The 16,813-nt window shown below is 48.3% G+C and overlaps 1 protein-coding gene across 5 annotated transcripts; it reads left to right on the forward strand.

Annotated features, from left to right (window-relative positions):
* Window positions 1-558: 558 nt before the first annotated feature.
* Window positions 559-14,509, forward strand: LPAR4 (lysophosphatidic acid receptor 4). Of its 5 annotated transcripts, none has more exons than XM_064669557.1 (3): window positions 559-884; window positions 6,355-7,034; window positions 11,696-14,509. In XM_064669557.1, exon 3 carries the CDS (start codon window positions 11,849-11,851, stop codon window positions 12,893-12,895), a length of 1,047 nt encoding a protein of 348 aa, XP_064525627.1. In that variant the 5' UTR covers window positions 559-884; window positions 6,355-7,034; window positions 11,696-11,848; the 3' UTR covers window positions 12,896-14,509. The 5 variants fall into 5 exon arrangements, with proteins under 5 accessions (XP_064525627.1, XP_064525630.1, XP_064525626.1 ...); XM_064669560.1 differs by having other exon boundaries at window positions 6,358-7,034; XM_064669558.1 differs by lacking the exon at window positions 559-884 and adding an exon at window positions 1,114-1,840.
* Window positions 14,510-16,813: the final 2,304 nt, after the last annotated feature.

Here is a 16,813-nt window from a genome sequence, read left to right on the forward strand (position 1 = left end):
GGAAGTTCAGACAGAAGATGTTAATCGGCGAAGGGTTTCAGTGAGCTCGTTCTAATCTCTGTCAGCACCCCCGGCCTCCCGCGTCCTCCTTTGCCCCAAAAAGGGCGATTTCAATCGCCGAGGTGTTGGTTAATCGGTCCCCACTGAGAGCTCTCAGCCTCGCATAAGAATGGGTGTGAAAGTCTCGTCTCCCCGGGGATCAGGATTTCCACAAAACCAGCCCGAAAGTGCCCAAAGCCACGAGACTGGATTTTACATCCTGAGCCCTCTGCCAGCCCCCACACTCAGCTGTGACCAGTGACACCCGATGCCTTCGGCCACCCCTTCATCATTCACCCACATTTTTTTTGTCTCTTCAGCAGCTAAACAAGTAAAATGGACCTTTGACCCTGAGGAGCAGGAAACATCTGCCCCGGCACCATTTTCAATCCGAATCCACGCTCCTGTTTTTAGGTTTGGTTAAACCGTGAGCTCCGCGAGGCTGAGGTTTTGCAGCCTGCAGTTGGGCTGTTACATGAGATATTCAGGAAGTTATTTGCATGGCTGGATAAAAGCCTGTGGCAGCAGCTGGTGCTGCAGAGGCGACTCCGCGGCCACCAGCCCAAGGAATAACATCAGCTCCAGCTTCACAATGAGTTGTTTACTGGCCTTGGCTGCCTGTGGGAACAGCCAAGGAGAGCGGAGGAAGAGGAGAGACAAACACAATGCGAGCGAGACGCGTTAGGTGGGAGGCTGGGCTTTAGCAGCAGCCCCAGGATCGCAGACCTATGGAACCAGAGAGCCTGAAAATGAAATAAAGGGGCACCGGCTGCAGCAAATGAAGCCGCTGAGCTGTTCCTGCTGCCAGAAGATCCTCGTGCCCAGTGGAAGGGCTGATATTGAAGGTAAGAGAGAAAAATAAACAGCTTTTAGGCGGGGGCTGTGCTGGGGGGCAGATTCACCGAGCGGCTCCCGGGGGAGCTCCCGGGCGGACACAGCCACGCTTCCCTGGAGCACTTGGAACGATGACCCTGGAAGTGGAAAGCTGACCGGTTTTCCAGCAGGAATCCAGCGCTTTCAGAGCAAGCTGCTGGGGAAAAAGAGCCCAGACTTTTAGTCAGCTCCTTTGAGAAGATAGAACACCCAGCCCCCCACGACAAACCCCAACCTAACAAACAACCCCTTTCTAAATCTCTTCAGAAAGATATTTTATTTTTATGGCCAGCTCTGCTCTGTAGCTTCCCAGTCTTACCCACTGCTTTCCCGACTCCCAGCTCCCCCCTCTCCTGCTCACTTTTTTAATTGGAAGGCAAAACAATTGCAGCCGTGGAAAGGAAAATCCGAGCTCTAAAGCGCTTTTCCCACCGGGCACGCTCTCCCAGGCCGGGTCCACCAGCTAATTGCTCAGGAAATCCGCGCTGCTCATTGTCGGGCTGTCCTTAAACTGCTAATTCCGAACTGGGAGAGGCTCTGGAAGGGAATCCGGGGCTACTGCCCCGCGAGAGGGACCCACAGAGCCCCGCCGGGGGCGGGCTCAGCGCTAATAACACATCCCTGCCCAATGGAAAGCGCTTCCTATGGAGACCCCCAAGAGTTCCCCCTGCCCAGACATCGGGGCCATTCCTGCGTCCCGTTTTCCCAAGACACGATGGCAGAGCTCGGCAGCGCCGATCCCTGTCGGAACAAAGGCCGGGAAGCGGCTGCCACCCACCGCGGGGCTTAGGGATGAACGGCTGAACTCCGGCAATCCCGGAGGTTTTCCGCGTGGGAATAACGCGGCCCGCCTTCCACAAAGGATCCATGGGGGCTGTCAGGGCGGGATCCCGCTGAACCAGCGAGCCCTGGGAATGGTGCCGCCCTGGTAAGTCCCTGCTCCCAACCCTTCCCAAGTCAGGGAAAAGCAGCCGGATTTCAGGGCAGGGTCGCGGTGGTTCCTAAAGCTCAGGCTCGGATGGATCTGGGGGGTGAGACCAGCCGGGATGGGCTGGAGCGGGGATGGGCTGGAGCCGGGATTAGCGAGGTTTGTCCTGGAGCCGGGATTAGCGAGGTTCGTCCTACACTGGCAGATCTCTCCCTCTCCCGGCGGCTGGGACGGGAAGGGCGGCCGGGTCTGCTGAAAGGGGGAAAGATGAGCTCCAAGTTTTGGGAAGCAATCGCTGTGTGAGCTGCTCCCCAGCCTGGCAGGGGCATCGTTACCACTCCCCCCGTCACCCTCGCTGTGGCACCGCAGATGACAAGTTAAGGACTTTTCTGTGCTGTTGCTTCTTTTGTGTTTGAGAAAAATAGCCCTTGGTTCCAGCTTTCTTTTGTACTTGAACTCAGTATCGTAAAGACACTTGAAGCTTAAAAAGGGGTGGTATGCAAATGTGGCATAAGTGTAGACTTTCAGTTTACAATGATAGATGTTTTCAGCTTCGTGTAATGGAGAGCTGGTTCCTGTGAGCTATGTTAAAATTAGGAATCAAATTATAAATTTTTAGACCGAAAACCTGAAAAAAACAAAAATGTATCACCTTGGCTTTCATTTATGGCTAAAATCTACTCCTTTTAAGCTGCAAAATTCAATGAGAAAAAAAAATCAAATACAGCTCTAAGCAGATAGAAAACCTCGTGTCAGAAGTAAAATGAATGATGAGCACATGATTTAAAGATTCAGCTGTTTAGAAGAAAGAGGATTTAACACAATATAAGCCCACTGCAAAAGAATTTGCAGGAAAAGTTTAGGATTTTAATGACATTCCCTAATCTTTGTTTGAGAGGAGACAGTCGTGTGTGGGTTTTGTGTTGCTGCCCTACATGAGCAGAACAGTAAAATCCAGAGGATGGGAAGTGCAAAGTTCACAGCTGGGTGATAAGGATATTCCCCCCTCAGAGCACTTTTCCATCTTCTTTCCCTTAGGAGGATTCCCAAAGCTGAAAACAAACCAAGCAGGAAACCTTGGTGCTTTGGGGGGTTCAAAGCCTCTGGATTTTAAAAGAAAATTCTGAAACACATGAGAGGGAGGGAGGAAGGGGTGGGAGGGGAGGCTGAGCACACATTTCTAAATGACTGAAAATGAGAATCCTCCTCGGAGCTCTGCACAGACACAAGTAACTCCTCAAGTCCCCTCAACTCTCATTCAGAGCATCCTAAGGAGGCACAAAAACGTGCAAACCTGCAGCTCAGACTCCTGAGGAGCTGGGATGGAAACGTTCCCTGTGCAGGGAGAAGATGCACTCCCAGCTGTAAGATGGTTCCCCCCTCCAGCTGTGACCTCATGGCTGGAGCACCAGGGCAGGAATTGAGGCAATTTGAGCCAGACCTTGGGTCAGATCCCGAGGAAAGGGTGCCCTGTGGGAGGGTACGTGGCAAAGCAATTTGGATTCTGTTCTGCTGGTGCTGCCTTGGCACTTGGAGCGTGGCCATTGCAGCCATGGAGATCGATTCCAGTGTCCAGGATCCAGCTGTGCCAGCTGTCCCTGACTCTGCTTAAAGCATATTTGGGATCTGGGGCTCTTTCCTGGTGTCTGAGTGTTGGTGGAGGGTGTGGTAGTCCCAGCCTGGTGGCTCACAGTGCTCCAGGAAGACACGGTGAGCCATCCCATCACAGCCTGGGATGGGTTGGGTTGGCTCCTGGAGCACACAGCCACCCTCAGGAGGTCTTTCCAGGTCAAGTGTGTGTGCAGAGGCTCACTCTGCTCCTCCTCCCTAAATAAGGATCCGATTTAGTCTCAGGGAAGAGGAGCCACCACCTTTCACAAAAGGGAAATTCTCTCCCTGAAAAGAGGAGTTCTTTATTCCCAGAGCAGACAGTGGCTCTGCAAGGCTTCCTCCTGCACCAGCTTCCCAGTTCAGCCCCATAAAAGGGGGTAAAGATCCACCCAGCTCCAGAGCCAACCCAGCCTTAGCTGACCCCAGCTGCAGGAAAGTTTGCTGAATTATTTGTAATGGGTTGGGTTTGCAAAAAAAGAAAAGTCTCTTTATCTTGGCAAGTGGAATTAAGGGGCATTCATCAGTCCCTGAGCCCCGAGACAAAGGTGGGTGCTGGCAGCAGAGCAGGTTCTTTCTCTGGACAAAACACGATCTCATCGTACTTGGAGCCCCTGTTATGGCTGTGAACAGACAGCCACATCACACCTCATATTTTCAGCTAATAATATTCCCATTTTCATGTCTTGAACCTGCAGATAAGGCACCCTCTTCTACCCCAGCATGTGTTTTGCAAGTGGAAATCACCATATTTAGCAGTAAAAGCAGCATCCATCCCTTACACAAAATGTCATTCCCCTGCTCTCAACTCATGGTTAGCCATCTGATTTCTAAGAAACTTCACTGCTGAAACATCTGTTGTTGGTTGGGACTTGATATTTTTGCAGTGTGGAGTCATTTCTTACTTATTTTAACACTTTAGTGCAAATTCACTGTCTGTGGTTCTCCCTGTGCTCCCTCACACACCCTTCCATCAGACACCACAGGATATTTTTCAGGACCTGAATGCTTTTCCACACAGGTGAGGTGAGGGAGATGACATGGAAACCCCAGTCATGCTCCAAATTCCTTGCTGGGGAACTTGTCCTGAGGGGAACAGGGAATCCAGCAGCTCCAGGAAGGAATTGGGGATCTCCAGGTGCAAGGACAGACCATGGAGCAGATGAAACCAAGGCTGGTGATGCCACATCCATGCTCTGTCAGAGGGAGTTCTGTCCAAGGCCAGGTTACAGGGCTTGGTGCAGCCTGGGCTGGTGGAAGGTGTCCCTGCCCATGGCATGGGGTGGGACTGGATGAGCTTTAAGATCCCTTTCCAACACAAACCATTTTATGAGTCTCAAACCTTCCCTTTTCCCCACAGAATAAACCAATTTAGGAGAATAAAGCCCTATTTTATCAACTCCCTGCAGTCAATAATTGCAGGGCACAGATCCCTTGAGGTCCTAAACATGGATTGTGTCCAGCCCCATGGAAAGACTGTCCCCAGCCCCCCCAAGAAAACCAAGCACAGCCCCTCACACCCAGCTCAGCTGGCCAAGGTGAGATAGGTGTTTGTGCTGCTGGGCTGGCAGCTTGTTGGTGCTAATGGATGCAGGGAAGGGAAAAAAGCCCATAAATTTGGGATAAAGAGGTGAAAGTTCAGCTCTCCTGCTTCAGCAAAAGGGCTGCAGAGGATCCCACTGGGTCGGACAAGGCCAGGTGAAAGGAGGTTTCATGTGGCTGAGAAAAGGCACCAAGGAGCCAAAAAGCCAAGCAGTCACCAAGGAACCACTGGAAATTGTGTCAGGGAAAGCGAAGAAAGGAAGCTTGTTGGGCAGGCCCCTGACTGGAAAGCCTTTGGAACTGTAAGCAAATAAACCTTGGCCTGTTGTTGGAGTCCCCAGTGGTTCAGGGAAACAAGACTCGCTTATTTTTTATGTTTTTTTCTTAACCACGCTTTGTAAATAAACAGGGCAACATCAAAGACACAGCAACCTCCACTACAAACATTATTCCTGGGGGAAAACGACCTGGTCAGACAGAGTAACTCTGCTTTTCATCAGTTCATCAGCTTTTCTTTGCATCTAAATCTTCTCCAGTGAATCAAGCCATGCTATTGTACAGCAATCCCCCCTCGGTGAGAGCCCTGGGGGTCAAAACAAGCAGCATTCCTGCTGCCCTCCATCCACAGGGGCAAAGCAAAAATAATGTAAACTTTGCTGGGAAGTTTGGGGTGAGTTCCAGCATTTCAGGGCTGTGGACCAGCCCCTCTGGAAGCTGCAGTGGATGGGGAAAGCCGAGCCCGTCAAGGGTTAAAGGGGTGATGTAAATGGAGAGAGACATTCTCAGTGAAAACAAAAAGAGAGTCATGCCCTGAGGATCAGTGGCTGAATGTGGGGTAAGGCAGTTCACTATTCTCTTCTGAAGGAAACATTTTAATTAGCTCAATACAAAACAGATACAGCCCAGAGAAGGCACCACGAGCAGGAAATGCTTTGTAAGTCTCAGAGGACAGTGAGGAGACAACGGCGGTGCTGAGCAATTAAAAACAAAAAAAAAAAGGAAAGGAAAAAAGCAAAGCGCCTTTAGGGTTCGCTCCGGGAGAGGCTCAGGTTTCCTCCTCCCTGCTCCATCCTAGAGGAGAATTAAATTGGGGTCCTGCTGCAGTTCGTTCCCAACAGAAGGTTGTGCTGAACCTGGAGGGTGTGTGAGGTTCCCCAGGAGCCAAAACCACCCCAGGAGAAGGGAGTGGCCGGTGCTCTCCCACCTCATCCCAGCGGGTCCTGGGGCTCTCCCGTGGTGGCTGAATGAAAGGAGACGCCTCGGGGTCCCGTGTTTTGGTGGTTTTTTTTTTCTATCAAAGAGCATTTGAAAAGCAGCTGGTGAATCCTGACTGAAGCGAGTAACTCACAATTCCACCTTCCCAGCAGGTACAGGAGACCTTGTTCCACCCACAGCAAATCCCGGGGAGTGTCGGGACCGATGGCACTGAAGGACCTCAGCACAATAAGTGTCAAAGCCATGAATAAGACCCTTCCTGCCTTGTCTTTTATGCTAATCACCCGAAAACGTCCCCTTTCCCCAGCACACCGGCCGGGCATTCACTCGATAAACCAGGCAAGAAAGGCTCTTTGAAGCTCCACAAACCTTCCCCGGACTTCAAAGTCACACTTCTGTCTGCTCCTGTCCTACTGTTCTCGAATACATCACTTGGGATTAGGAAATGAAAGAGATTAAAGCATTTCTCTCCTTCCCATCGCTTCGGATCCTCAATAGAGCTTTGTTTACAGGCAGCTGCTCCGCTTCCCACCCTGCAATCCCACCCTTTCCCTGCTCCCACCACACCAGGGGAGGTTACTGGGAAGCTGCAAGAGGCTCTGGGGAGGATGGAGAGACCACAGACCGGTCAGTTTAAGAGCCAAGCCCAAAACTGGTGTCCCAAACTATTTCCCATCCCCAGACATTTCTCCAGATCCAGCATCACTTGCTCGGGCTGGTCCAATTTTCTGTAAGCCCACACTGGGAAAACAGAGCTGTGCAGAACCAGTTACTACCCTGACAGCCTCAAACAGGGGAAGATCAGCCACCAGGTTGCCCCAAACTAGAGGTTTGTCCTTATATCCATTTTCAGTTGATTCTCTCCGAGTTCTCTACAACCAAAAACGTCCAATGAAACTTTTATCAAAAAGCAAAAGTATGAGTCAGTGGAGATCCCATTGCAGGAACTGAGTTACAAATAATTTTTCAGGTAGAATTTCTTTTTCATCACACAATTTCCATCTTATCTACTCAAACAGCTGCAGTTTATCTCACCTTCCTTATGGTTCTCCTGCCTGGAAGAATTTGAGTCCTACAGCCTTACAGAGAATTATCATCTCTACAAAAATCTTCCAAAAAATCAAACATCTCCCCCCCCAACAAAACCTTTTTTTTTTGAGCCTTCTACCTAACTGAAGTTGACTGAAGGAGGGAAATAAACCCCAAGAAGTTGCAGGAATGAGTTTGTGGTTGGAAAGCCGTAACCTGGGCTGGGTGGTGGGAGTGAGTTACACATCACACACTGATTGTAGCAGCGGGGTCAGTACCAGGGAAGGGCAAACCCTCCAGTGAATGTAGTTCTTGTCAAGAGAAGGCACAAAGCACGTGCTGTGCCCCAGGAAAATACCTGTTTATTGCCAAGGTCAGGGGCTGAGACAACACAACAAGTGACCTTGAGACACTTGGGGACAAACCCCAGAGAAACCCCCAAATTCCCAATATCCCCACCTGGAATCCTTCACTTTTTGGCTTCTGTACCTATAAACCCTCTGTTTCTCAAGATTTAAAAGATAACCTGAGCTCACATGGCCATAATCTGGCAAGAGATCCCTGAGATTTGGAAGGTTTTCACTTCAGGGCTGTAGCAACCTCACAAGAAGAGGCTTTGCAGCGTTTAGTTGTTTAAATGAACACATGGATGTCCTGCAGATTCACACTGATAAAGTTCCACTCATCTGACATCTCACAGGAGAAAATGAAAATGTGGTGATGCAAAAAACGTCAGTCCTGACCTTCACTCTGTTTTTCCTGACCTCAGTTTGCTGGACATGTGGAGAATGGGATCTGTGGGAATGGGCTCAATGGAATTACAGAGTTCCATTTTGAAGTGTGCCTTTCACCTGCAGCCAGTTCTGTTCTCACAGGTAGTTGTTGGTCTGAGTCAAGCTGCAGCGTGGCTGTTTGGAAGGTTTCTTGGGGTGCCAGGAGGAGGAAGCACAAGAATTGTAAACAGGATACTCAGGCACCATAGGAAGTCACAGGGACAAGTTTTCCTTTCTTTCCAGTACATGGAGGATGGGATATTTCTACAATGAAGGGCAAGTGGGAGCAAATCCTGGAGCTACTCTGCTGAGCCATAACTCTGAATAACAGGGTGACATGAGTAAGTGATAGTGGCTGTAGGTTTGCTTGTACCATCCCTGCTATGAGAGAGAATATTCTGAATATTATCACAATGGAAAGGGTATTTATTCTGTTATGGTGCTGCTTCTGACAACAGCTGAACACATCCCTGCCCTCCTTTACTGCCCTTCCAGTTTAAGTATAGGATTTAAAGGTTTGCCCTGCCTGAAATACAGAGTGGTAAAGTGGTCTTCTTTATATTTACTTAACTCAGCTTTTTAAAATATATTTCTTTACTCTTTTCCAGAAAGACAATAGCAGTGGTGCCCGTGGTGTACATGAGGAGCATCCTACTGCTTTAATCCCTAGAGAAAAGGGAGGAAAGTGAATTTTACACTCCAAAAACTCAATCTGTAGAGTCATACTACAGAATTTAAAGCACATGGCTGGGTTTCAAAGCCGCTTGTCAGCTTGTTTCAACCCCTCAGGGTTCCATAGGTAAACAAGGCAGGCTGTATTTTAAAGCCCATAAGTTAACTAGACAATTGCTGGCAGGCAATTCCCAGAGATTACCCACTAGAAAAAACTGGGATAAGACCTTGAGGTTGTCTGGTGCAGAGCAGGGAGCAAAGATTAAAGTGAGGCAGCATCTTTTCTCCTGTGTGAGGAGCAGCTGGGTCAGGCAAGGAGCACTTTGCCAGTGGGAAAGGGGAGAGTTTCAAACCTGCTGTGCCAGGCTGTGTCTTGAGGAGCTGCCAAAGCCCTGGACAGATTGGAAGGCGGGGTTTCCATCTATGTGAAGTTTCAAAGAACACCCAGTCCCTCTCAAACCTCCCCAGCCAGGACCCAGATGCGAAGCCTGGACCAGGAGAGTCTGGCACACCTGGTTTTCACACACTCACAGGGGTCACATTTCAGCATAAACAAAAAGTGTTCCTGATGGAGATAACAGGCAGTTCTGTACTGAAGGGGAGGTACAAGCCAAGAATTTAATGCTTTAGGCTGAGGGTTAAGCCAAGGCACAGCTATTCCTGTTGGAGCTCATGTGCACTTTTCAATCCAATAAGTTCTTGCTCAAAGGCATTTTAACTTTCAGGCAAGACCTTTCCTTATTTAGACTGCCACAGATCCAAAGAAAATGCACATTTGAGATTTTACTGCTATACTTTCCATAATTCAAATGTTTGATGTTTTTTTTAGGCTGCTTCACAACAAAGTTCATTTGGTCATGAATTTAGTAGGAAAAACTCCTAGATGAGCACAAGCCAAAGGGTGCAAGGAACAGTTTACTCCCTACCTGTCCTTATGCAGCTGCACAATGAAGTCCCTGCTGTAGAAAAAGCCCCAAGGTGGGATTGGTCTCCTCTGCCATTGCCACACTGTCGACATCAACCAGACAAGGGCAGATCTGCCCTTGGTCTGATCATCTGCTGGTGCTGGACATCATCACAAGTGTACAACTCAAAATGACACCAGAAGGAAGGAAGAATTGACTCAGGGGGGTGCAGTGTGTGCACAGAGACACCCCTGAGAGCCACGGGGTGTTCTGGAGCTCAGCACAGCAAAGCCACCCAAAGCACCCCTTCCCTCCCCAGCCTGCAGAGAGCCAGGGAATCCTTCAGCTGGGAAAAGACCTCCGAGATCTTGGAGTCCAACCCTCCCACAGGGCTCCAGCTCATCTTTTTGGGTGTCCAAAGGTTCAGGTCACTTGAAAGCCAGCTGGGAAGGGAGATCTGCTCACCCTCCCTTCCTGCTGCTTGGCTTTATGTCCAACTAACCTACAGGGTGTGAAGATGAGGTGCTGCCTCATCTCTGGGTCACAGCACTGGTTTTGGGAAGCCTGTGGTTCTCCAGGCATTCCCAGCTGAGGGCAGAACTTGCACCTTCCACCTGGCAAAGCTGTGGCTGTTCCATCTTCCCCAGCACTTGACATCCCACCAGCTGATCCACCGCCAGCTCAAACGCAACAACAACAGTCAGCCTGAGCTCTCCCGGGAGGAAAACATATGGAAAGCATCTGATTTTGACCATTTGCATCCCAAATTGTCCCAAATCCGTGCTTTCTCCCCCAGTTTATTTGTTTATATGTTGCCATTTCAACCTTCAGCACAACTCAGTGACATGTTTGCTGTCGAAACTGCGCTGTCAGGGGTCACCCTCTGGAGAGGATCCTGCTCCTCACAAGGGTTTCGGCTCCAAGTCCCTCAGAGTTGTAGCTACTAAGAGGTTTCTTAGATTACAAGGAGATTACAAACTTTGTTTAGTATTTGGTTGGCTGTGGTTTACAAGGCAAAGGTCTCTCCCTCAGTGACCCAGCTCTGCTCCACGTTTCCAAGACGTGCCGTGCCCACAATCCAACTCCCAGACCCTCCCTCAGCTCACAAACCCTTCCTGCTCCAACCAGGGAGACTTTCCAAGGGTTTATCCTCACAGGCATTAAAAGTACTTAGAATAGCAAGAAGGGAAGATCAAGACAGTTCAGAGAGCACTTTTTTCCTAACAAACAATGTGGTTACATCAACCCTATGTATCTCTAAAGCTTGCTGAGCTGGGACAAAGTTTTACAACACGAGATTTCCCAAATTTCAGGTTCCAAACCTCGAGAAAGAGTGAAAAAGAAAGGCAGCTGTCAGTACATGTTAAGGAATCCATTTTTGGGAAGCATTTTACCCTTGCAAAAAGAGTCCTTTTGGAAGTAATACCATTTTTGCAGACGTTTTTAAGGAAAACAAAAAGGCAGCAATTTCCAAAAGTGGCAAACACGACTTTGGGAAGTGTTTTGAGAAACATTTCTGAGGCACAATATGGCAATTTTTCACTATGAAAAACACGTGTAAGGATGCTCCTACTTTCAAGTAGAAAAAAGGCAAAGCAGGTCTTGGTTATCATAGGTTTGGGGTTTTCTTTTAATATTTTTGCTTCAGAAAATGCTGAAAATCCACAGAACTTTCCTTTCTGCACAGTTTTTAAAGCAAACATGAAAACTTTCAGCTTCTTTGACCTCTTTTTACAAGTCTAGGTGAATATTTCAGACTCTTTGATTGGGCAATATCATGGGTCCACAATTCAATTTTTTTCCAAACACACTGGGCCAATTCCAGCCCAGATTTTAAATAAATATGTTTCTAAGCAGCAAGCTGGAATTAGGGATCACTCTCCTTCCAGTAGGAGGATGAGGGATGAAAGGAAAGGAAAGGCTGAGTACAACAAGTGCTGTATTCAGCTTCAAAATATCCCAGTAACAGTGGAATCTGTAAAGGCTACTCTGAAAATTAATTCCTGGTCTGGTTTGCACATCCATTAATTTGGGAAGGGAAGAGAACATGTTCTCCTGCACAACTACCTGGGATGACTGATGGCAAATCTCTCTCTCTCTCTCTCCTTTAGGATGAAAGGATCTGTGATGGAGCCGTGGTAGCAGAGTGTCCATCAGCCTCCCTGGAATGCGTTCCTTGGGGAAGGGACGAGCTCACGGCCTTATTTTATGGATGTCCCTGCAGTAGACTTTGAAGGCCTTTGGAAGCACATCCCAAACTTGGCATGGGAAACCACAGCAACAATCATACCTGTCTGACAGATGATTCCTTCAAGTACAACCTGTATGGAGCCGTGTACAGCGTGGTTTTCATCCTCGGCCTGATCACAAACTGTGCCTCCCTCTTCGTCTTCTGCTTCCGCATGAGGATGAGGAGCGAGACCGCCATCTTCATGACCAACCTGGCGGTGTCCGACCTGCTCTTCGTGTTCACCTTGCCCTTTAAAATCTTCTACAACTTCAACAGGCACTGGCCCTTTGGAGACAGCCTGTGCAAGATTTCTGGCACGGCCTTTCTCACCAACATCTACGGGAGCATGTTGTTCCTCACCTGCATCAGCGTCGACCGGTTCCTCGCCATCGTGTACCCGTTCCGCTCCCGCACCATCAGGACCAGGAGGAACTCTGCCATAGTCTGTGCTGGGGTCTGGATTCTGGTCCTCAGTGGTGGGATTTCAGCTTCACTCTTCTCCACCACCAATGTTTCCAACACCAGCACGACCTGTTTCGAGGGTTTCTCCAAACGTATCTGGAAAACCTACCTGTCCAAGATCACCATATTTATTGAGGTGGTGGGGTTCATCATTCCCTTGCTCCTCAACCTCACGTGCTCCTCGTTAGTTCTCCGGACTCTGCGGAAACCCGCCACCTTGTCCCAGATTGGGACAAACAAAGAGAAAGTACTGAAGATGATCGTTGTGCACGTGGCCATTTTTGTCGTGTGCTTCGTGCCCTACAACTCCATCCTGTTCCTCTACGCCCTGGTCCGGTCCCAGGCCATCGCCAACTGCTCCCTGGAGAGGTTTGCACGGACCATGTACCCCATCACCTTGTGCATCGCAACCCTGAACTGCTGCTTCGACCCCTTCATCTACTACTTCACATCAGAGTCCTTCCAGAAGTCGTTCAACATAAAAACCCAGATCAAAATGGATTCTCTTTTCAAGACAGAGACGCCTCTGACAAAGACGGCGCTGCCGGCGCCGCAGGACGAGCTGAGTGACCAGGCCATCACCAACGGGGGAGACCCCACGTCTGAATCCCATTTCTAGAGAGATGTTTACACATGGAGTTATCCCCCGTTAGCTCTTGGTTGACACCCCGTGTGGGAGAGCTGCTCCACAACACGTGGGTTCACACGTGGTGTCGGTGAAGAAAAGCTGCTGGGGGACGACTGCACCCCCAGACAAACCCTCACCCAGGGATGGGCCCGTCGGACTCGACGGCTGAACACGAAACACAAAAATCCCAATGGATCTCCCTCTGGAGATCCTGGATAGGCAACAACACGTGCACCAACCAAGGAGGAAACAGAACGACTTGAATCCCCAAATGCCAACATTTGGCATTCTTCCCCCGGCAGTTGACATGGGACCAGTTGGGAAATAGAAAACTTCATTTTCCTGGAGATTCCTGCCAATATTTCCTGGCTTCTGGAGATGCATCATCGTATGTTAACTCAGTAACTTCACACAATATGTATGTTTGCTTAAAAAGGCATAATAAAAGCTTGTGGCTTTTCCTTATTCCACTGCAAGAGTGTGCAGCCTGGTTTTCCTAGAGACAGGAATTTACTGTGTGGAGAAGTTTGAAGTGTAAATAACTGTTTTGAAAGTAGACAAAAGAGTTGCTTGGTGACAGAAGAGAAAAATAATAAGAGAAAACATAATTAATAATGCAGTGTTGAAATAAGTTTCATTTTCGCAAGATTAAGCTGCCTTTTAATTTATTTTAAATTTAAATGCCACCTCAAGGGAGAAGGAAAGAGTGAAAAGTTCTGTTGCACCCGGGGTCTTGTATTCCAGGGGATTATATATGATTATTTCTGGGAAGGGCTGGGCTATACAAAGTCAGCTGGAAAAGGGCCTGAACCCCCAGAATTCTTCCAAGGGCAAAGCTCTTGTGTGGAAACCAAGAGCAGCTGAAGGACCACGGAGCAGTGACCTCACTGGATTATGGACAACTGGTGTCAGAGCAGCCAATTAGGAGAAAATCTTGTGAGTGATTGCTTAATGGGTTTTGCTATACAGTCAGTTAATTAAAAGGGCTCAAAGTAACTCTCCAAAAACAGTAAATCAATTTGCTGCACTCTTTTCTTAGTTGGTTACAGCAACATTGTCTTGTTTTCCAATTCATTTATTCCATTTCCTTTTATAGATGACAGAAAAATATGGAAAGTTAACTGTCTGCAGTCATTCCATTTGATCAGATGGTTCATTTCTCCAGCTATTGGTTCATAGTCAAAGTTCTGCTGACCTTCACAGGCTGATTCATTCTTAAGTGTGAGATGCACAAGTGAGGAAAACAATTTAAACTGGACAAAGTATAAAGTTACAACTTGTTAGATCAGCAATCTGCCTTTTCCACGGGACAGCATAAAGCTACTTCTAGGACTATGCTGCCAAAAAAAAAGAGAGACTAAGTATTAATTGAACAGATGTTTTCCACTCAACTGTGTTTTAAGTGTCTGTGCTGAAGCCTCGTGAGATGTGAGAGCTGCACGTCCAATGTGATCACTACTCAGAGCAACAGAGGTTTAAGTGTGAAAAGAATTCAGCTGTAAAATATGTTAGTGCTTTGAAGGGAATATTTATTTAGCACTGCATTCACTTTGAATAAAGAAGTCAGTTGCTTACCAAGGCTGACAGACCCCAGAAATAATCCTATTTCAGCCCTGAAGTGTCACTTATTGGCTCCTACTGGAGAAACAGTGTTTGATCAACTCCTTATATACAGAGAGTGTGAGAGCAGCCAAAATATTCTGTATCATTACACATCTCTCAGTTCCAATTTACAGTGAGATTTGCTGGAAACTTGCACACAAGACTGGCTGGGGAGGGTTTTGCTGTATATTAAACCCTCAGATGAGCACTTTGAAGTAGAAAAATGTGAAAACAAGGAGAGATCTTTCACCCAAGTTGGTGGATGAGGTCGATGTGGCAGGACAAGGGAATTTCTCAGCAGCTGGGAAGGGTTTGCCTCCAGCAGAAGGAGGAGCTGGACTTTAAGAAGCAGCAATATTTGCCATTTAACCAAGGCAAAGTGTCAGGCAGGGCCCTGCCCCTTTCCTGCCAGACCCAAACCCTTCAGGGGGATTTTTCAAATCCATATTTCCTTTGGCTGGTGAGCCCGTTCCAGCACTCCCCACGAAGTGTCTGCACTGCAGAGGAGCTGCTTCTGTGACTTCACATCAAAGGGCAAAGTGAGGCCAGAGGGAATTTTCAGGCTCCCACCCCAGGAGGGTGTTCCAGGTGCAGCACACCATCCTTCACCCCAAACCATCCTTCACCCCAAACCATCCTTCACCCCAAACCATCCTTCACCCCAAACCATCCTTCACCCCAAATCATCCTTCACCCCAAACCATCCTTCACCCCGGGAGGAGGGTTGTGGAGCCACCAACGACTCTGACACGTCCCAAATTGGGTGAGAGATGGGACACCCTCCTCCACCACCCCACCAATAAATGGTTGTTAAAATCGTGTTTAATGAGACAAGAGCTGTGTTTTTAGGAATAGGAGAAGGAATGAGGGTGGAAAGAATTCACTAACAAGCCCTATTTTTGGGGGGGTGGGTGAGAGAAGGAATGAGAGCGAGAAGGATTCACTAAAAATTGAGGGTGCATTTAGAATGACAGAATCCTGAGTTGGAAGGGACCCACCAGGATCATGGAAGTCCAACTCCTGGCCCTGCACTGGTCACCCCAGCAATCCCCCCACGTGTCTAAAAACCCATCTTCCTATTTGCAAGAAAAATATATGGTATATGAATAAAGGTTCTTCTCCAAGGCAAACCCCTGATTAATTCAGTTTTACAGAGAGATGAGGGACCTGTTTACACACAGCCTGGTCTCAGTGGGCAACATCCAACTGTCACCTCGTAAATCTGATTTTAAAGCTGCTTCTTCCCACTTGCAGGCAAGAAGCAGCCAGATGAGATTCCTGGATTCTGTGGGGTTTGGGAGCTTTGTGGGACAGGGCTGTTCTCACACGTGGTGGCTGCAGATTCATTTGCAAGAGTCCTGCAAGACCTTGTGCTCAGTGTGTGCTCCACAGACCTTCCTCTAGTTAAATCCAAGGGAAGAGAGAAAAATCCAGCCTAGAAACCACTGTCTGGGCTTGTTAAGGAAATGTTAAAAGAGAGGGGGGGGAAACTGTGTGGGACTGGACAAGCTCCAGCCTCTACATCCATGGCTGGACTGTAATCCCAGTATAATGGGTGTCTTTTTTGAAGCCAAACCAGTGCCAATGGTTACAAATTTCTGTTTGCAGTTTTATGGGGCAAGAGCTGTGGTTGATATTCTCACATAAAATGTAACACTATCATCATGTGCCAAATGCTAACTGAAAAGAGCCATTATTTTGTAATTTAAGACCTTATAAATTATATGGAGATCACATGTTGACTGACACATCTGGTGGGAGAGGTCTTGACTGATCTTTTTTTTCTAGGTCAGGTACACGGAGTAAACACTTCATGGTTTGTGTATAAATAACCAGTTATGCATTCAGAGAGAGGAAAAGTAATTTTTCAGATGTCAGGAAAGCCAAGCTGGGAGGAGAGGGTGGTAGAAAAGTGGATTCACAGTTTTTCTGGCCGAGGGGCAGCTGAGTGTTCCTCCTGCCCTGACAAAGGGCTGTTGTCAGCAAAGGCAGATGCCACAATCATGAGTTTAAAAACAAAAATCCAATTAATTAGAAGCTGATGCCGTTAGCTGAAGCTGAGGCAGGACCCAGCAATGCTCAGCTGTTAAACATACAACATAAATCCTGGATTTCCTTGCTCCCAGCCAGCTCCCTGTTCCCACTGCCCAGCCCTTCCCACGGCATCCATCCACCATGAACTCCTCTGAGTGACACCACGGGCTCCACACCAGGTGAGAGGTGCCAAGAGCTCCTGGGACAGCATCAGCTCCACCAGCTTTGTAGAGTCACTACAAACTTTCAGGGCATGTCCACAAAACCAAGGGC

The sequence above is a fragment of the Pseudopipra pipra genome, chromosome 13, assembly GCF_036250125.1.
Source record: "Pseudopipra pipra isolate bDixPip1 chromosome 13, bDixPip1.hap1, whole genome shotgun sequence".
In the NCBI taxonomy this organism is placed as follows: domain Eukaryota; kingdom Metazoa; phylum Chordata; class Aves; order Passeriformes; family Pipridae; genus Pseudopipra; species Pseudopipra pipra.